Genomic DNA, 21,675 nt, shown 5'->3' with positions numbered 1-21,675 from the left:
TGTGTTAGAGCTCACAATTCTGTCTGTAGCTACTGTCAGGGCAGTAACCAGGCTAGCAGCTTAATCTCTATATTTACCTTCTAGGATAACCAGGTTTCGGTGGGATGTTACATTAGAGCAGCTCCTTAATCCCAGCTCACCAAACTGTGTGTCAGTAAGTAAGAGGACAGCAGAGGTGTGGCTGCAGGTGTAAAGGACGAGGAGAAACCTGGAGGTCAGAAATTAAGAAACCAGTTTTGCCACTGAAAACAATACATCCTCAAAACGCAGTTTCAGTCCACGAAGTTTGGCTGTGAAGGTAATCCGGCAATGCTGGCTTTCTCCACCTTGGGCACCAACCACCACGGTTTACGTTATTGCTACATATGGCACCACGGCCTTCACCGACGAAGGAACAGCCTCACCTCATGTCCTCACACCTCCCGGCCTAATCCAGGATGGGGAGCAGCACTCCTTCAGCCCAGATCCTGTCAAGGTAAGGAAAACCCTCCATAAAACTACCGAGCAAGGGGCCTGTAGCCTTGCTTACTAACCTCATGCCGTCGCCCTGCTGACCTTACGCCTTTGTTAGTCGCTACGTTGACTGGATAAAGGGCTGTTCGAGGGGGGCTGCCCGCCGCCGGGTCGTGTGTCCGTCCCCCCCGCCCCGCTCGCCCTCACGTAGGTGAAGGCGGGAGGGCGGGGGCGGACGACCCGGCGGCGGGCGACCGCCCTCAGAGCCGCCGGTTCACCCGGGAAGCGGTGAGGAGGGGTTGAGGGGAACGGAGCCCGTCCCGCCGACCGCTCCCCCCGCGCATGCGCCCTCTCCCATCGGTTACCCGATGACGGCGATCGACCGCGCCGGTGAGCCGCCATGGCGGCCCGGGTACTGAGGCCGCTGCCCAGGTAACGGGGAAGCGGCGGTGGCCGTTCTGAGGAGCGGCGGAGCTTCTCCCGCGCTCACCCCCCCCTCCCCGCCGAGGGGCTCTTAAATGGCGGCGGGGGCGGCCGCGCCCGCAGCTTGCGGCGGAGCTTTGCGGCAGGGAGCGATGGTCTAGGAAGGCCTCTAACGCCCGGGATTGCAACCCCCTGAACTAGTGTAAAATACAATTTAGGCCTAGATTAGCTAGGCCAGGATTATCTTCCCCGCTCTAAAACGAGCATGTACTTAAAAACTAGTTTAGGACGCCGGGACGTTCGCGTGGAACGTGTTAATTGGCTGGGTTTTGTGCTCTTAAGTAGCTGAAAGATAAAGGTGCTCGTTAAAGTTGATGCAGGCCAGGTGTCTGAAGTCCAGCAAATGCCGTTGTTAACGGTCTTCCGCGATACGGTGACAGTGAATAAGCAACACGTTCACAGAACGTCCCAGCGGGGGTACCTGCTGTCAGCAACAGAAGCATGAGCCTTGTTCAAGCTGTTAGATAAACCCCGCCTAAATGTATATACACACAAGGACGTGAGGGCAGGTTTGTTGTAATGGAAGCTTTGGAAATTCACAAGTATTTGACAAGACCATTTTTTTTTTTAAATGCTAGTATTTAAACGTTCAGAAAAGGGCTGTAAACCTTTAAGACATACGCTGCAAAGTATGAAGCATGTCCCCCAAACTCTTTGTCTTACTATTTCCAGGTTCTCCTAACTTGCAGTTGAATACGCTGAAAACATTAGTAGTTGGCATTGGTATCTGCTACCTATTCACTAGTAAGCAAAGAAGTTTCCAAGTGTTTTGATATCAAAATTGTACTCTAAATTTACTTGATTTTAAAAAGGGGAATGTAAAACAATTGTGTTCAGAAATTTTTCTGACAAAGCTTTGCTTAACTCAGCAGTCATATTTGAGGATTGTGTAGCTGGTTTGTGGTTTTAGCTGTCTTTTTAATATTTCTTTTTCAGGCTGAAGCCATTCAACAGACTGCAAGTGATACTACAACATTTGGTAAGAACAGCATCTTGTTTGACTGAGTTGGAAGCTTTTAGGACTCTTAACTCCCCTGAGGAAGACAGCACATGCAACTTGTAACATGTCTGCTCGCAGGGGTTCTGAATGCCATTGTTCATTTCTCAGGCATAATGCCCATGTCTTGAGCACTTTGTTACAAGTTTCTATTATAGTGTAAATTAAAGCTTAATTATTTTGGCCTTACCTACTTTTATAGTTAATTTCTATGTTAGCTCCTGTATATTCCTTAAATATCATTCAACTGTGCATTTGAGATCAATTGTGAAAATACTTAAGTGATTTGTTCTCTACTGTTGAAAGTTACTTAAAGACAAAGCAATGTGTACATCTGGGTTTCCAGTGTCAAACTGCCAGTATGGACACATAGAATTGTCATTGTTATTATTGTTGCAGGTATTTTCAGAATGTCAGTCTTAATGAATCATGGTTTTGTGTTTTACTGGGTTTTTTTGTGTTTTTTTGTGGTTTTTTTTTTTTTAATGAACCCAAATATCATTGTCAAAGTGCGTATGGCTGAAAAACTTGTCTGAGGTTTATTACTTTAAAGGACTCAAAGTGGTTTCAAAAGAACTGTTTAGGAAATGCAAATTAAACTTGAAGTACAGTGGGAAAGCCTTAGCACACATTTCCAGAATACATGTTTTATGATCTTAATGCATTTTGAGAATATATTTCCATAAACACTCTTGTAAGTATGTTACTCAAGGTATCTAACTGATGACATATGCTTTATTTTTTTGTTTTTGCGTGTACAGAAAATGTCTAAGCAAACAGATTCGACAGCTGAAGTGTTGTTGGAAAAGAGAGGAGGTGCAGGTATAATAACTTTGAATAGACCCAAGGTTCTCAATGCATTAACTCTTTCTATGATCCAACAAATTTATCCACAAATAAAGGTTAGTAGCTCTGCTTCTACCCATCCACTATACATACGTTATCCCAAAACAGTTTTAAAATTCAGTCTGACACTTCTTAGTATACTGCTTTAAAGAATGAAGGTCTGTATGAGTGCATTGGCAAATGAGCTCAGACTTATAGGATGGGAAAGAACAGACAGTTTCAAGCAAGTTAGAAAGAGGAGAAGACACGTAGGAGAAACACACTGTCTGACAAAGTTAAATTTAGCGTCTTGATAGATAAAGAGACACCCATATTAAAACCAGAACTGAATTAAAAGGAAGCAGCGCTCAGTGTTTATATGTTCCTTTTGGCAACACCCGGCCAGTCAGTTGGCATGCACAAATTCCAAGCTATACAGTGGTGTTGCCTCTCGACTGGGTGCACGTTTTGTGCGAAGGCTGTGTGGCTGAAATAAAAGACACAAGCCATTAGGAAGCAAAGTGCTGTCAGTGTCATTCCTTAAAGAAGAACTTTATGGATTTACAGGCACTGTTTCTACAAGCTAGTGATGTGAAATTTTAAGCATGCAAATAGTCCTTTTTAATTTAATGATGATATTTATCATATGCACAAAGACAAACTAATTAGATACCAGTATTTGTTGGATAGTTTTGCCTGCCTTTTTGTATTTTGGTAAATGGTTGTGTTGCAAATTTATGGATTCCTTGAAGAACACTTAGAGAAAGAAACACTTGATCTGTAGTGCTGAGTACTGGGGTTTATTTGAAGCACAATCTTAAAAGGTGGCGTAATTTTAAGTACAGTTGCTGGTATACAGAAATGTCTTGTCTCTTTTTTTTATCTGTGTACACTTACTTGAATAAGGGATGCATAAGCATAGTTTAGAGGAGGGGGAAAAAGCCTGTAAAAGGCATCTTTTTTTCAATATGGTTGGACCACTGCTAAAGTCTTGTACCAGTGTATGTAATTCAGGAAAAAAACAAAACCCATAATCTTTGTACCTAGCAAAACATCTGTCCACAAGTTGATTTGATCCAGCCTCAATTAGCATTGACTGCAGTCATTTTGACAAAATCCATGAACAACTTTAATGCTGTTTTCCTTGCCATGCATCTTAGATTTACACAACTTTCATGATTTGGCCTGAAACACTGTTGTTATATCTTCCATACTGTCAGCTTTCTGCTCCAGCATTCTGTTCCCATTGAGATTTATGTTGGACCCTGTTTTAGGGAGTGCTACCTTTCTTCAGAGTTTGGGAGCTCTGCACAGGTGTTTTTCTGAAATATGTGAGGCAGCTCTGCTGATCTCCAGTGTCAAGGTTGAATAGGACACAGGGGTGGCAGAAAGAGCTTTAGCTCTCAAACTTCAGTTTAAGACGAACAATTTTAAGATGGTTTGATTTGCTTTTTGAAAATGTAAAATAAGAATTACAGACAGTATACAGAGAAAGCATTTTTTGCAACGGACTTTAATCTTAACATGAAAACACTTCTTTTTAGACTTGGGAGCAAGATCCTGAAACTTTTCTAATAATTATAAAGGGAACTGGAGGAAAAGCTTTTTGTGCTGGGGGTGACATCAGAGGTAAGGGCTATAGTCACTTAAACATTTGACATATCTTTTCCTGTTACTACTTTGCATTGATTTCCTTTATTTACTGTGACTCAGGTAAACAGAGGCTTGCTATACAACAGTAAGAGAGATTAGTTGTGTGACTTCTTATGACACCTTGATGTGCAGATGCTATTTAGGTTATTTGTCAGGAGACAGCTGTTGGAACATTGTATAAAAGAGTAAAAACTGGGTTTTTATGGATAACTGGTAATAGCAGCCAGTCATTCCTGGGAAGAGAGGGTTCCTGTCTCTATCTTTTTCTTCCCATATTTTCATTACTGAAGGGTCCTAATAGGTAGCTCTGTTACTATTGGATAATTTGTCTGATGTTTGAGGTGGCTAGATACAGAGCTGACAATGGTGATCAATGTATCTGTGATTATTTTGTAACTGTGAACCGTAAGAAATCTCCGAACTGTGAAAATTAGCAGTTGTTTTATCTTTTAGGTAAACAAGCAGCACAGGTTATTGTTAAATTATGTCCTGCTCTAATTGGCTTCTCACTTTTAGTATTCAGAGTCTTCTATATAACCAGTTTTAAGTGATTGTTCTGTATATTGATGCAAAATATCACAAACAAGACTACCAGGCATTAGGAGGGCTTCCATAGCATATAAAATGGACTGCACTATCACAAGTATGTGACAAAGTCTCCAACATAATATAATTGACTCAAATTTGATACTTTGCATTCGTATTTAAGTTTGAGCAAATTTTCTCAAATAAAACAAAGTAGGATTAAGTTGCTGTTTGATTGCTGTAGGAAACAAACTGTTATCATGTGATACTAATTTTTTTTACTTTATTTTCTATTAAACTTGTAGTTATCTTTAGAATTTTTATTTCTCTTAAGCTATTGCAGATGCAGGAAAAGTTGGAGGTAGACTGGCACATGATTTCTTCAGAGAAGAATATATCCTGAACAATGCCATTGGTATGTTTAATAGCAAATTTTGAAGCAGTACAGTTTTCATATTAGTTGCTTTGAGTGTAAATTCACTTTCTCTCTTTGCTAATCTATAGAAGACTCTGATAACATAAGTAGTAATTTATTATTTTTTTTTTACCAAGTTCAATACCAGTAGTGTAACGTATTTCATTGTTATACCTTGCATGCAGAATTTGTTTCTTTTGTTTAAGCTATTATGATAGCTACCTTATCCCATCCCATTGTTCTGGGTAGTTGTATTTCCATTATGGATTAATTAAGTCTTGGATGCAGACAGTGCAATTCTGCACTAAGTATCATTGATCTACTTCAAAGAAGACCTGAGATAAAAATAGATGCACAGAAAATCATTAGTATTCAGGCAGAAAGCGGAAGATCAAATTATGTTAAAGCTTTCCATTTAAATAAACTGCATAAATGAATACGCAAGCTAGGAGTTAACTGCCTTAGTTTATTGTAAAGAACAGAGGAGTATGTGGTCTTAAAATAACTAACAGCAAAGACACTCTGTACAGTTTAGTGGGGTAAAGGATATTAAGACAAGGTTTAACCTTTAGGGTAAAAGTCAATAGTTGAGTGTTTTGGTGAGAAGAAACTTCTCTAAACATACTTTAATGGAATACAGTTTGAGTTTTTTAAACATTGTATCCAGTGTTACTCACTACAGGAGGAGAGGTGAACATCTTGCAGATCAGCTTAGGTTGACGGAAGAGTATAGAGTTATTAGAGTAAGAGTAATTTCTGAAGTTATTTTTACTTTCTTTGACAGAGTTTCTAGTTTTAGCATGTTTGTCATGTACCTTTCTTGCCTTCATCAAGAAAAATAGTTTAAGGTTTCATATACTTGGGAAAAACTAGTATTGCCATGGCAGTTGGACTAGATGACTGTTTTAGGTCCCTTCCAACTACCTATTCTAGTCTATTCAACTATTGCAAGGGTACATAATTTAGCAGCTTGTTTTTGTTTTTTTAAAATGGTTAGGGTGTTCTCTGTCCATAATGCATGGTAACTACAAAACCTAGATTATTAACAACTTTGGTACGATTGTATTCTTTTAAGACTGACATTTCTGCCAAAAAGATTTAATTATATCTTATATTTTACAACTTAAAAATACACAGGGGAGCTGCTTTCACAGCATTTGCTATTGGGAAGGCATGCTTCTACAGAGATTTAGTTCAAAGACTAGCATCTAGAGCCCATGCATTAGCTTATATGTTCATGTAAGAACAAGGTTAAAAATGTAATTCTGTTATATTTTCTACCTACTAATTTAAAGGATTGAACTGCCTTTTAAAATAGTTATTTTTTTAAACAAGGATCTATAGTTGCTGCAGAAAAGCTAGCAACAAGGTTGCAGTGGATACCCGTATCAGCAACATGACTGACATTTAAGTCTGACCTGAAAACACTGAATATGAGGCAGCAGTTTCATTCACAGTGAACTTCTGAATCTTTCCATGAATAGTAATTGAAAGCATCAGGTTTTTAGTTTTATGCCTCCAAAAGGCCCCAACAGATCAAGTTGATAGATAAAACTGTGGTACTCTAGGACATTATCATCTCTAACTGCCTGTGCCACGTTCAGGATTGTAACATGCAACAGAGTTGGCAAGACAGAACATGTTTGCATTGCAGTAGTTTACAGTCACATTTTGGCTGAAACCTACCATTGCATCTGGCTTTGTAGTGAAGTGCTGGTACACACTGTGCTGTTACTCCAGGCTGTGAGGTGGAGTGAAAGGGAAAACTGTTGTGTCCCAGCATCCTACAAAGCTATTTATAATAGCCAGATGTGGCTAAATTGTCAGATACTCATATAGCAAACAATCTGACATTTGATGGTTGTATATTGTTCTCTTACAACACTCAGAATGCAGTAAATCAGTAACTGGTATTTCTTTTCATTGCTTAAGAATTACATGAAGTACCTTCATTATAAGTTGATATTTTACTGTTTAATTTACCATTTATTTTCTGTTGCTCTTGCTGAAGTAAGACATGGGGAAATGTGTCAGGTATACAGTTAGTCACAGGTTCAGTCTTTTGAAAAAAATATATATTTTTTTACATTTCTTACAGGCACTTGCAAGAAGCCATATGTGGCACTTATCGATGGCATTACAATGGGAGGGGTAAGTTAAGTACCTTGTTGTGATATCTGATATAATTTGTTTTAAAGTAATGTAATATTCTGTACTCGAGTTGAGTGAAGTGCACACATGGTGTTTCAAACATTTCAATTCATTGTAATCTGAACCTTTGTCTCTGCTTGTCAGCATAGATTGCTGCTCCTCTAGTGCTTCTGCTGTTCTTTGATAGCTAGTGCAACTGCTTTCTCTGAGGATCTGGCGACAGTGTCGAGAAAAAGAGGAAAATCCTGTCACTGTAGAAAGAGCCCTCAAAGGTTTTCAGAATACTGAAATGCAAGTTTGTAAGTCATACGAGAGCTGAGAAGAATTCTCCACTCAAACTGTATTAAAAAAATAGAACTATATAAAAATACAATTAAAGGACAACTGTTTGAAAAATATCATTCTAAGCTATACTTTAACAGGCATTCATGAATTCTGTATTTTTCCAACAAATAATCTGGAAATACATCTACTTTCTCACCTCTGCAGTACTCCTAAAACGTGAGCTACAAGATCCTGAATTCCCTCCATGCCCCCATGGCTGGACCTTATTACTAAAGCAACATGGAGAAGACTCCATCACATTGCTAGTTATACTCAATGCTAGTAATTTTTTCAGCAATTGTTGGCTGTAAACACCATGAGCAGGTAGTTAAAAGGGCAATACCATGCTTTTCTACATGCTAGTATGCTATTCTCTTCGGTTTGACATCTGTTGGATATATTTGCACCACAGCAAGGAGTAGAATACAATAATCTTAAGTTATGTTGAGCAATGAGTTTGACAGTGAAGTCCGTCTGCCATATTATCACTTAAATTTATGTTGGTTTTTGCATGTCAGTATGATATGGGTATACAGTCTATTTAAATTAAGTTTGTCAAAGACAGGATGCAAGAAGTGGAACACTACATGATCCATCACCTGTCATGACTTCCATTTCAGTCTTTTCGTACACGTATCATTTTGTCTATTTTGGTTGTGGTCTTTTCAGCTTGTGATCTGAACGTGCGATAGCTCTCTTCCCCTTTGCTTCTCTTCTCTGCTACCAAGCTCCAAAGATCTCAGCCAGGTAGCCATTTTCTTCACCCCAATCTAGTATACATAAATAGTTTCCAGCATAAAGGGGACTAGCCTTGTTGCTTTTCTTGCAGAAAAAGTTTTTTATTGAACATAGGAGACCTGAAGAGTTGTGGGCAAGAGATAGGGAGTCCATTTATTTTATGGAGTTTTGAGTAATAGCACAGATAGTTATGAAAGGGCAAAATTGCCCAGCAGCCAATGCCTTTTCAGAGGTCCTATAGATTGCTTGTTATGATTGTGGCCTAAGCAGGAATAGAATTTTGTCCTTTGAAAGTAAAGTATTTTTTTGAACTGAAAAGAGCATAATGGAGTCAGATTATCCTGCCTTACTAAGATTCTTTATTAGTTTTCTTTCTTTTAAAGTGGTTTTAAAAGACAGCAGTTAGTCTGAAACTTTAGTTGGGTATCCAAATTTTAGTAACAGATACCCAAATTTCAGTGCGACCTTGACAGAGTTTAACTGCCATCAGAGTCTGAATGACAACTTACTTGTTTATCTTCAGATACTAGTAGCAACTATCTTCATTTGGGGGACTAGATTTTGATTGAGCAAGTATGCAAGCTAACATAGGGGAACAAGCAGGTAGGTCTCAAGTTCCAGCCTACTTTTAATTTTAAACCTTTTTTTTTTTTTTTTAAACTTTGAGTGCTATTTAATTTGCACTTGTTACACAGCTTCAGTTTACTCTGAGTTAATGTCCTTCCTACAGGAGTGCATGTTTTCATCAACACATTTCCTCCAGGCAGTACATGGAATTATCTACTGATAATTTAACAAAGGAGGTCAGCAGTAGTATTTCTCAGCACTGATGAATTTTTGTGTATGTGTTTTGTGTTAGTTTTTCATTGTCTTCTATGCTTTTCCTTTCAAATGCCTCCCCTGTCTGTAAGATTTGGTTTGGTTCCTCTGAATGGACCAATGATTACATAGCAAAAGTGCGTTAGCTCCTATCTTTCCCTCACTGTTTTCTCTCACCATTTTCAGCACTGGGAGCCCCATCACTACTGACCTTAACCAAACTTAAGGCTTGCAGCCCTGTTTTCTATTGTGATACAAATAGGTTCACTGGAGTGGGATTTTATAGATTAAAACCTCTAGAACAGCCCTTGAACTTGTCATGGTCGTAGTTTTATCTCGTTCTGTTTGCTGTATGGAAGTACTTTGTCCTACTGTAATTATTCACTAGAACTGCAGTCATACGGAGGAGTTATTCTATTCCTAGTATAATTTGATGCTTTGTTTTAAATCACTTAGATGCTAGCTTCTATGTTTTTAGCACAATCGGGTCATATTTCCTATGCTCAAGATCTGGATTAGTCGCTACAAGTCCATTGGAGCCAGAAACATTTGTCACTTGCAAACTACAGTAAATGGCTTTAAAAAAAATAAAAAAATTACATTCAAGCCCTTGGCTTCAGAAGCAGGTGGTTTTAGCTTGGGCTTAAAAATCAAGGGACACCTCTTAAACACTGCAATTTCACTATAGACCATTTATCTATGAATGAAAATGCAAGCAAGTCAATCTCAACCTTGCTCAAAAAAGCAGTGCTATGCACATGCTCTGTTGTTCTAACTTAAAATAAATTAAAAATCACACAAGTGTATTAGAAACTCAGTTATGCGCTTAGCTAGTAAAAGTTGCTACTGCTGCACAGATATAAATTTGTGACGGTAAAACTTGGAATTGTACGAAAGAAATGAACTGGTTCCACTTCAGCTTTGCTGGCTAGAGGCTGGTAGATGGCTTTCTTGAGAGCTTAATTAGCCAACAGATGGGGCTGTGGAGCTTATTTTCTGCACCTTCTTGTCTATATTCCTGTAAAATTCATCAAAAATTGATATTCAATGTAGATGTATCTTTTCATCTTTTTGTACTTATTCAGAGCAGTAAGTTCAAGTGACAAGTATGTTTGATGAAGCAAAGATGACTGCATTTTACAAAACAATAGTGAAACAAGTTATAAATACCACATTTACTGCTAAAGGATGTATACTGTTGAAGAGAACACTGGGCATGTACTCTCATTTTGCTAAAAATTACTATTCAGGTTATTTTAATTGACTTCTATCCATAGATTTTTATTTCCCTGAAATTAAATACCTGAACAGTAGACAATAAATGCAGAGTATTTAAATTTTTTTTTTTTTAATATTACTGTCTGTAAGTGAGGTCCTAAGTTTGGGCTTCTTGGTTCTAGAAAAGTCCCAATCTTTTCCCTAATTCTTTGGAGATGAATAGGAGTGTGCTTTATAAGCTCAGTCTAAATCTGTGGTTTTAAATAAGGCTTTGGCACAACATATATTACTGTGTCAGATACTCCCAACAGACTAAAAGGATTAATGAAAATGTGTTTTAAACCTGTTTCAGAGCCGAATAAAGTACACTAGACAGATTTGAGTGGTGGCTTTCAGATGATTGAGCTTAGAATTCAAGGTGAGTATTTGATAGCAAAAAAAAAATAAATACAGGGCATAGAGTTTGAAAGTTAATGGATGTGGTCCAGGTCACTGGCCTAACTTTATGTAAAGCATACTTAAAACTTTAGTGGCATATTTCCAAAGCAGAAGTACATAATTTTCAGGAGCAAAGACCATTGCTTTTAGTTTAGGGAGGAATCTGCAACAGCATGTACAAAGTACCCTCTTCCTTAGTATTGTATTCTAGAGCATGCATAATTTAGAACCTTCCTAAGCTAGGCTCTATTTCAGAACCATGGTGCTAAATCACCGTCAGTAATCACATTCACCTCTCTATTCATCTGGTATTTTTTGACATTGAGTAGGCTTGGCCTTCAGAAAGGACTGTGGCAGTCAGTTTCACAGGTGCATTTTGTGCTTTGTGAAAAGCAATTTGCTCTGTTTCAGGCCTATCATCTAATATTATTGAACGCTTATGTGTTTATTAATAAGGCCAAAATAGGCACCCATATATTTATTTTTCTACTGATGAGTAATGACTGTTCAAACATAGGAATTCTTGGCTTTGGACAATTATATACAGGATTTAATCCTTTAGTCTGGCCTCTTACACAGTATATTTGCTAAGTTTATTTTAGCAAGTTACAGATTTATAAAGATTATACCATTATGTTACAATTCTTGCTTTAACAATTAATGCTTTGAGTTTTAGGATAAGAAAACATCTTCCTGTGGGACAAGTAGATGTTAACTTATATGGTAATGTGCAAAACTTTCAGTACAGAAATGGAGTTTGGTAGAGCTGCCAGCTCTCAAGTCCTTTGCAAAGCCTTTTGTTTTGAGTTATTCTGAGAATCTTACTTTCTAATCTTCATGTTTAGGGAGAGTAATAGGAAGTTGGAACTTTAATACAGCTTGCAATTTTAAGAGATAAAGGTTACCCAACCGTATTTCTATGCCTGTCTTCCCTCTGATTCTAGGGCCCAGTTTGTGAGAGCAATAGCAGTACACAGTACTGACTGCTTTATGCTCTCCTCAGTAGAGAAGGACCTCAGGTATATGGACTGGGAGTATGAGAAGACAACATGTTAGCTGGGTCTTTGTGTACGTGAGTGACTTTCCATTAGTTTTGTCAACACACCTAACTACCATTTTTTTTTAGGGAAGGTCTTTTACTTAAACTGAGTCTACATCTAAGTTAAAGATACTCTTTGTAAGGAAGGTGACTATTGGGGAACAGAGTTTTTTGAAGAACTGACTCTGTTAGTCATTCAGGTAGTAATGTCAAATATGTTAAGCTTTAGACTATACAGAAGTGTAGAGCTGAGAGGAGCCTCAGGATTATTCTTTTGCACTTGAAGTAGAGTTAAATATAGCTATATGATTTCTTAGCAGATTTTCACCTAATGTGTTCAGAACTCTCCAACAGCACAAATTCTGTTTTTTTCTAGATATTCCACCCAAGTGCTTAGTTATTCTTTCAAGTTAAGATTCCCTAGTGTCCAATTTAAGTCTTTAGTATGTGTAAGCAATATATTCCTGTCTTAGTCATAGCTGTCTAAGAACATTTTGAGATACTTGCATTCCTTGCTTCTAGCCATCTCTCTTTAATTGGGATAAGGATAGTTATTCAGCCCTTACTATAGATTAAGTCTCTTGGTCTTTGTGCAATCCTCTGGAATCTCTCCAATTTGTGTACTTTATAGTTCATTACCAGAGATCAGACAATATTTCAGCTGGAGGATTCATCAGCACCAAGTAGAGCAGAATAATTATCCTCCATATATTTCAGAGATATTTTGTCACAAATAGCCCATGTAAATAGCAGCTTCTCAAAGCATCAGGTGCTAGGAGGCTAGCACTTCTAGTTATTCTTAAAGCTATTACTCTTGCCTCCTTACTCCTTGCATAACATAAAAATTCCATCACAGTACATTTCTTTATTGCTTACCTTTTACCAATTTTTAAATCCTCTTCCTTGAACAGAACTTTTTTGTCAAAGAGCCAGTCTTGTGGAGCTACCCTTTTCCTCAAAGACTACAAAGGAGGAAAAAAAATAGTACTCGTTTTCTCCCCCAAGAAACCTGAGTGCCATATCAGCTGGCATTGCCTTTTATAGGTCCACTGCATCAATCTGATTAGACTTCCCAGGTGTATTCAATCTAGGCTGAGCAGGTATGCTTCAGCCTGTTGGGGCCTGCTGGTAGAGACTGTGCTGTAGTGTGATACCTTAAGTAGTTCTTTTTGCAACAGTATTGCATTATTACTTGTATTAAGTTCATGGTTGCTATAAATCCCTGAAACACGTCTAGGCATTTGTTCCATAGACCAAATACTTGTAATCTCTGCATTCGATTTTGCTTTCTTAAGTGTAGTCTTCATTTTGTTAGTTTCTATCTGATCTCCAAAGTGAGATGGGGTTGAATTCTGCTCTTGCTCTTCAAAGTGTTTGCCTTCCCCCAAAATAATCTGTAAATTATAGAAATCCTTATTTCATCATCCAAGCAGATAATGAAAATAATCAAATAAAACTTCATTAATGATTGGCTTCTGTGTGACCTCAGCTAGGGTGCCCTCTCAGTTTGATTGCAGACTGCTGATAACTCTTAATATACTTTCAGATGATTGTGGCCTCCATTTCATAGTGATATCTAGGCTATGTTTCCCTAGTTTGTTTATGAGAGGAGACTATGCTGTGTATGGGGAAGCGTCAGAAACGTTGCAGTTCAAAACATGAAGCTTTTTAAGAACGCTGCTTACTGAGTGACAATGTCATTTTAGTCAGGGGGTTATGTAGGGGTTCCAGAGAAACAGATGAAGCCAAATTCCTGAACCTACTCTATGGTTTGGAAATATTCCTTCTATTGTGCATCTAACCATGTTCCCTTCTGGACTACAGATTCAGAATTACTGCATCTTTTTATGTTGCAGTAGAAGAGTGAACTGAATACCTAATATTTAGCTTTACTTTTTTGTGTTAGTGCCACTTGATTTTCAGAAAAGATTCCAGAGGCTGACATTGTTAGAGGAATCTGGTTTTTCTTGTAAATCAGATCTCAGGACCTGTTATGTAGGTCTTTGAGGCAGAAATTTACTTAGTTGAAATTTGCATCTTTTGTCTGTAATTATTCTCTGTTGCATCATTTAAAGTCCATTTGTCTTAGTAAGGGTTTAAGAAGAACGTGACTTTTGGGGAGGGATGACGTTTTAACCCACTTCAGGAAAAAGTAGAACACTTCTCTGTTTTAAGCTTTTACTCTGCTTTAATCAATAAAGACTTGTCAAAATTTAAATTAATATTTTTCTGGAGGAAGTTTGCAGTGTTTTATTTCAATTTTAGCCAGGCATATTTGTGAAATTTTACCTCACAACATTCTGAAAAGGTTTTATAATTATAAAAGTTTGTTCAGTAATGCTTTGTGTGTTTCCAATGTTGACTCTTTATAATAATGTTCTGAGACCTATGGGTGAAGACTTGGTAGAGATTTACATCAGATATATAATTCTTCTTGGTAGCAAAGTTCTTCAGTAGGTGAAAGTAAATGCCTGACATGCAAAATATTAGATAAACTGCAAGTACTAGTGAAATCAGTCAGCAGGTTTTGAAAGTAATTAATAAAAAAAAAAATTAATCCCCTGTGCTCTTGTGTGTGTTTAGGGATGTTTGTTGCCAAAAAAATGCATGTTGGCATGTCACAATAGGAATTGGCCGACTTCCCATGGTTGCACTATATGGAAAAAAACATACTCGCTTATTTCTTAGTTGTTTGAGGTTCTTGCATAGAATAAATAGCCGAATGCTGTGGAGGAGTTTGCTCTAAAGGTATCATAGGAAGTTATCTTTTTTCAGGAATCGGTATTTCTAACAGAAATCATTCTCAATCACAGAAATAAGAAGAATTATGTGAAAAGAAGGCCAGTTCCTAAAATAAAGGAGTTTCTTATAAGGAGAGGTGAAGTCAATTTTTCAGGAGTATTTTTACACTTTGCACTGCTTGCACGTAATTGAAGCTGTAACATTTTTTTCTAATACTTATTTTAATAGAATAAATGTCTAAGAAGTTTTCCAATTCAATATTCAAAATAACAGCTGCATCTTGCATTTTTCTAAACCACTTAAAATGTTCAGTCAGTATTTTTTTTACTTAATATATTGGTTATTTATTAACAGGTCCGTATGTAACATATTGCCTATATATGAGTGCTCTGACAGATTTGGACCACATTCATCAAAGAAAATGAGGACTTAGATATATAGGACAAGTTTAAGAGAGTTTACTGAGACTAGAAATGTAATTTACAGTGAACACTTTCCAACAGCTAAATTAATGTGATGTTTTCTTGAACAATGTTGTTAAAGGCTTGCTACAGGTACCATGAAGATTCTAGCAATATAGTTACAAACATCTAAACTTACACTTTAGCAGGATTTAGCTAACAGTCCTTATTGTATTAATATTTCTTATCAAGTAAATTGGTAGTGATGTCATAAGCAGCTCGTATGTTATACATTTGTCAACAGAATTCCAGTACACAAAGGAGCTGGAGTTGAGCAATAGCTGTCCTTATCACGTCCCATTTTTATCCAGATTCTGTGGCTGCAACTCTTTAGGAATGTTCCTTTCACTACTGACATATATGTAAATGTGGTGGGTTGACCCTGGCTGGACGCCAGGTGCCCACCAAAGCCCTTCTATCACTCTATCACTCTCCCCACCTCAGCTGGACAGGGGAGAGAAAATATAACAAAGGATAAGGACAGGGAGAGATCACTCAACCAATTACCATCACAGGCAAAACAGTCTCAATGTGGAGAAAATTAACTCAATTTATTGCCAATCAACAAGAGTAGGGTAATGAGAAATAAAACCAAATCTCAAAACACCTTACCTCCACCCCTCCCTTTTTCCCAGGCACAACTTCACTCCTGGATTCTCTACCTATCCCCCCACCCAGTGGCACAGGGGGACAGGGAATGGGGTTTATGGTCAGTTCATCACATGTTATTTTCTGCTGCTTCATCCTCCTCAGGGGGAGGACTCATCACACTCTTCCCCTGCTCCAGCATGGGGTCCCACCCACAGGAGACAGTCCCCCACGAACTTCTCCAATGTGGGCCATTCCCACGGGCTGCAGTTCTTCACAAACTGCTCCAGCATGGGTCCCTTCCACGGTGTGCAGCCCTTCAGGAGCACACTGCTCCAGCATGGGTCCCCCGTGGGGGTCACAAGTCCTGCCAGAAAACCTGCTCTGTGGGCTCCTCTCTCCACAGATCTGCAGGTCCTGCCAGGAGCCTGCTCCAGCGTGGGCTTCCCACAGGGTCACAGCCTCCTTCGGGCACTCACCCGCTCCAGCGTGGGGTCCTCCATGGGCTGCAGGTGGATATCTGCTCCACCATGGACCTCCCTGGGCTGCAGGGAGACAGCCTGCCTCACCAGGGTCTTCACCATGGGCTGCTGCAGGGGAATCTCTGCTCTGGCGCCTGGAGCATCTCCTCCCCCTCCTTCTTCACTGACCTTGGTGTCCGCAGGCTTGTTTCTCTTATATGTTCTCACTCCTCTCACCAGCTACTCTTCCTGTGCCCCCTGCAACTTTTTTTCCTTCTTAAATCTGTTATCACAGAGGTGCTGCCACTATCACTGATTGGCTCGGCCTTGGCCAGCAGCAGGCCCATCTTAGAGCCGGCTGGTATTGGCTCTATCGGACACAGGGGAAGCTTCCAGCAGCTTCTCACTGAAGCCACCCCTGTAACACCCCCCCACCCCCCACCCCCCAAAACCTTGCCACACAAACCGAATACAGTAAAATTTCTGGCATATGTGTGCAAATAACATTTTTTAACTTGTTCCTTCCAAAATACATTTTAAAAAAGTGAACATCAATGTTGAATTTAAATTACATGGTTGTAAAATGGAATTATTTGGTTTTTTGATTGCCTGTTGTTCTGTAGTCGGGATCAAAGCAGCATAGGGAAAGACACATCTTTCTTACTGCTGCAGATAAAAAACACAAATAAAATTCTTTATTCGCAGGCTTCATGAGTTAGCCTCTGAGTTACAACTAGCTGGACTGCTGCAGTAGGTGGGAGGAGGAAAGGGAGGGAACATCTCAAAGATTTAGTGGTCCACAGCCTGAATCTGCCCACTACCAAAACCAGTTCCCGGTGATGTAAAAGTAGGAGAGAAGGGTCTGCCCTCCCTCTCTGTGCCATTTGTGGGCATGGACATCTACAGAGTCTTTCCTTCGGAGCAAGTTGCCTGGCATTGCTGTCTATCTTTTCTTGCAAACTAGTGAAACAAAATGATTGTGAACATAACACCTGATGTTTGCCTGTTCTTTTCCATAAAAAGTATTTAAATAAAAGTTGTGAGCCTGTATCTAAAGCCAAAGTTAAAATCTTGTAAACCACTGAATATTGGCATTTCAATATGTTTAGCTGAAGTGACTGAAGACTGAAAGAGGAAGGTGGGAAGTGTAAAGACAACCAACTGCTTTACTTCATCATGATCTTACTTAAACTATGAGCTGTTAATAGAGAATCTACAGAAAAAGAAGCCAGACAAATATCATAGGCTGCAATAATTGCAGCGGTTGCATAAATGTTTAAGTTAGGTGTCTTCTGATATTCCTCATACATATAAAATATAACGGGGAGGGGAAGCTCCCCATTTTCCTCCACATTGTTATATGTATTTCCATCTGCTTTTTTAATTTATTTGCTTCTAGGATGGATTCATTAAGTTGTGTGCATATAGCTTTTATACAGAGGTGTAGATAGCAGCATTTGAGACTAATGTTCAAAAACTTAGGAAACATTAGAATTAATCATATCTTAAAAATCTCAGGTTTTGCCCACTTATGATACAATTTTTAAATGAATGTGCATTCATGAAGTGCACAGGTGGATATTGCTCACAGAACAAGCAGCAATTCATTTGTTGTTTAATGTGTGGGGCAAATTTTATTGGAAACTATAGAAATTCTGCTTATTAGTTATTAATATACATATCAGGCTTTGGGTGACTAACTGCAGCATATAAACGTTCATGAAAAAATTTTTTACATAGCACAGCACTTCTATACTGAAATGGACTTTATTACCCCTTTAACACTTTTTTACAGCTAGGAAACTGGAACTTAGAAATGTCAGTGCTTCTTGGGACTTCTGATTTTTCTTTTTTTTTTCATTTTTATAAACGTGTCATGCCTCTTGTCAGTCATCATGCTCTGAAACTTGAACATCTTTGATTTTGTTCTAATTTATGCTCTAAAATCTGCCCTGAAGTAAAAGTAATTGTCATACTAAACCCAGATAAGCTGCTTTCCAATTCTCTCTCTTCCTCTCACCCTCCCTCTGGAAACTCATGGATGCGTACCACATAGAAGCTTGTAGCCTGTTTTGTTCCCAGTGCTTCAAAGCTGAAGACAGCTTTTACTGTAAAATAGAATACAGATTTTGCAAGTAGTTATTTGTACTCTGAAACAAATCTTTGTGAGATTGACTTGTGTACCACTTAGCTTTTGTAATACAGGATGTTGAAAACTATGCTGAGGCAATGCTAAGAAAGGATTCGCTCTTTGCTGATATTACAGTATATTTACCATCTGGCACGTTGGCCTGCTTGCTAAGCTCCTGCGTATGATCCTAGGGACAAATGGTGCACTTCATTTTGTAGCTAATCGGACTATACTATCAGCAGCTCTTGACATCAACAAAAAAATAACCACTGAATGTTCAATGATTTGCATGTGATATTATTCCCCACAGGGCTTATCATAAAGCACTGACTTGAAAACAAGTATTTAAAATTACGGGTCAGTACTGGTGCAATAAGTAAAACTCCTCTCCCATCCCTCTCCCAACTCCACAATGACCAAGTTGTTTAATGTACACTATGAAAAGGAATGGATGCCCCTATTTTACACCCAGAAAAGAAAGGCAGACTTCCTGAATGTACTTGTACAGATGTTGGTAGTATACAGTCATACTGCACTTAGTATTTTAGAATTACAGAATCAGTGTTTGCATTCCTGTGCAATGTAATGACATATAGATCACATGACAGAGCAAACATCACTTGTCTACTTGTGAGACTAAAGTTGAAGTTTTAACTGTACTTTCTAGATTTTTTTTTCCTGAAACCTGTGTGTTTGAAGGAGGTTTTCTTTGTGGCTTCAGGGAGAGCTTTCCTACCCCTGCACTGTACTGTCATTGCAGAGATTTTTGCAGGTTTCTGCACAGATTTGTTCTTTCCATTTAACACCAGACTCTTTCTTGCAAAAAGTTCCACTATTTTTCTCTAATTCTAGGCTTTCATGTAGATGCCTACTCTCATATTGAGAGTTATCTCATTATTTCCCTCTCCTTCCCTTTCATTATAGATCAAGGAAAAAAAGTTCTGCAGAGAATTATCTGCGCTTGCTTCTCCATCCTTTCATATTTCTGCTAATTTTTCTCATTTCCAGAAGAATTTGAATGCTCATTTTCTCTTTGAGTTAGTTTTAATCTGTATTATACTTTCTAAGCACTTTTTTCCTGAGAAATAGAACATCATTACAAAATCCCCTCAATTCACTCCTGTCATCCCCAGTAACTGTGCCCCTCTTTGAAGAAAGTTCTGTTGCATGTCCCTGTCTTTAAGAACAAGAAGTGTTTCTTAAGTTTTAAGATAAAACCTAAAACCTTAGTTATGCATTGATGTAAGTTGCTGAAATGGGTTCCCTCCCACTTGCTTGCTCTCCCTGGAGACATTAATATATGGCGAGTTGGACATACAGATTTCTTGCAGTAGCTGTATTTTTAGGTGATACAGAGGGACAAAGGCACAGAGCTTGTCTTCCAGAATTTTAGAGATAATAAAAAACCCACACTTACTATCTTCTTCTGAACAAACATGGCCAATTATGTACCCAGAAACACTGGGGAACGATTGGGGTGGGGGAAGAATGCTTTGAAATTCAACGCTAGAAAAAGTTTCACTTGCTAGTAATTAATTACTTTTGCTATAGGGTTTTCAGATCTAAGTTTTCTTACATCTTTTTTATTTCTGTGGCAGCAGAAGTCTTGTGTCCATAAAAAGTTCTGCTTCCTCTGACATGAAAGAGTATTTTTTAACACACATAGCTGACTGTTGATGCCAGGGAGTTTTGTAGGCTTACTAAATATAAGTCTTAGAAAGTAATACACAGTAGTGAAAAAGAAACAAGGAAGGCATTTTTAATTCTGGAAATAAGTTATTTCAGAAAATTCTGAGTAATCAGAAGGAATTCTTGGTAGAAGTTTTTGTTTGTGTCATGGTTGTCGAGCCACAGTGTCTGTAGGCGAGATTGGACCATAAGACCAAACTGTTCAACCTGCTGCTTTTTGCCTTGGAGGAGCCAACATACATGGAAAGAGAGGATGTGAAACTGCAGGCACTCAATCCCTGCTGCAGAGGCATGTGTTTAACTGCCACCATGGCTTCTGTATGCTGTCAGGTGGGATCGCAACACTAGTACGGGTGCTCACCAGCAGAAGACAGGATCAGTCCCTGCAGATTACATAGGGGAAAAAATATAGCTACTGCAGATAACTACCCTAATAAAAATGGTTTGAGATCATTGATAAGTTTTGGCTGGTAGCAGAACAATCAAAACAGGGCTTTTAAAAATTCAACATAAATTCTCTTGATAAAGGACACTCATTGTAGCAGCACTGGTGCACAGAATGGCCTATGTATTTTCTTTCCCAAGTTTTACTGTAAGAAGAACCTGACCTAAATGATTACTGTTAATATAGTTGGATCAAATTTGTTTAAATAATGAGGAGTCAGGAGAACAAGACTGAAACATCAGATATTATTACAGATAATCTATCTCTAGTCAGCTCATTGTGCTTCTGTATGTATGTAGGAATTTGGACTCTAACACATAATCTCTAACACATAATCAGTATGTGGAAATTAATATTTTATATTTAAGTTATATTACATTAGCATTACATGTTTTAAAATACCACACTAAATGATTGAAAAGTTCACAAAAGGCACTGTTTTTTAAATGATTTTTTTTTAAATACTTGTATAGAGTTGATTTATGTGTCATCAACCAAAGAAAATTATATTTTTAGTCCAAATTGATCTGTTACGCTGCATTGTTCTGGGTCACCAAGTCATCTTGTCTGTTAGTATCTACAGATAAAAATGGATTATACTGTTTGGAGTGGTCCATAACATTAATGATGAACAAAGATTAATTTTGATTCAGTTTAAGATTTGCTGTGTCTGGATGCAGGGGGTAATGCTCTTACATCAGTGATTTTTGATCTAGCATCGCTATAAGCTCCTGCTGCTTCCTGAATCAATTCCACTCGCTTACATTGCCAGCTAATGCTTTTGAAAACATTTTTCCTGCACCTTGGCTATCTTTACACATCTGTATTCAGGTACATTTGCCCTTTGTTGTGTTACGTTCAGTTTGTTAGTTGATTGCCACATTTATTTTGTGGTTCTAGACCTACCAGGAACTGTATTCTCATGCAGTTAAAAATGAGTGTAATCATTGGATGTGCAGTTACAACAGGACTTTCACTGCAGACAATATTAATATTGGTATTATCATAAAATTGTTTGCTTGAACAGCTAAAAATTCTTTATCATCCTAGTGAAGATGATACAAGCAACATTCCTGAAGA

At 38.3% G+C, this 21,675-nt stretch overlaps 2 protein-coding genes across 6 annotated transcripts in view; one reads left to right on the top strand and one right to left on the bottom strand.

Annotated features, from left to right (window-relative positions):
• The first annotated feature begins 334 nt into the window (after window positions 1-334).
• Window positions 335-21,675, top strand: part of HIBCH (3-hydroxyisobutyryl-CoA hydrolase) — a 50,798-nt gene continuing 29,457 nt past the window's right edge. For 2 of the 5 annotated variants that reach the window (XR_007507785.1, XM_049815026.1), the window contains exons 1-6: window positions 335-475; window positions 1,873-1,915; window positions 2,695-2,835; window positions 4,303-4,387; window positions 5,271-5,351; window positions 7,450-7,502. Coding sequence is in view for 4 of the 5 variants with exons in the window: in XM_049815026.1 (XP_049670983.1) it covers window positions 438-475; window positions 1,873-1,915; window positions 2,695-2,835; window positions 4,303-4,387; window positions 5,271-5,351; window positions 7,450-7,502 (441 nt within the window). In the remaining variant the exon portion in view is untranslated. Of the gene's footprint in view, window positions 476-754; window positions 886-977; window positions 1,446-1,872; window positions 1,916-2,694; window positions 2,836-4,302; window positions 4,388-5,270; window positions 5,352-7,449; window positions 7,503-21,675 lie in introns of those variants that run through there. The other 3 variants (XM_049815036.1, XM_049815043.1, XM_049815056.1) reach the window with 3 other exon arrangements.
• The window catches only part of C1H2orf88 (chromosome 1 C2orf88 homolog), a 59,071-nt gene continuing 43,012 nt past the window's right edge, over window positions 5,617-21,675 (bottom strand). The window contains exon 5 of the transcript XR_007507798.1: window positions 5,617-5,686. The gene's annotated coding sequence lies outside the window, so the exon portion shown is untranslated. The remainder of the gene's footprint in view (window positions 5,687-21,675) is intronic.

Source organism: Accipiter gentilis, chromosome 1, assembly GCF_929443795.1.
Source record: "Accipiter gentilis chromosome 1, bAccGen1.1, whole genome shotgun sequence".
NCBI classification, from domain to species: Eukaryota; Metazoa; Chordata; class Aves; order Accipitriformes; family Accipitridae; genus Astur; species Astur gentilis.
Note: the sequence above shows the minus strand (reverse complement) of the source record. Positions and strands in the feature narration are given on the sequence as shown.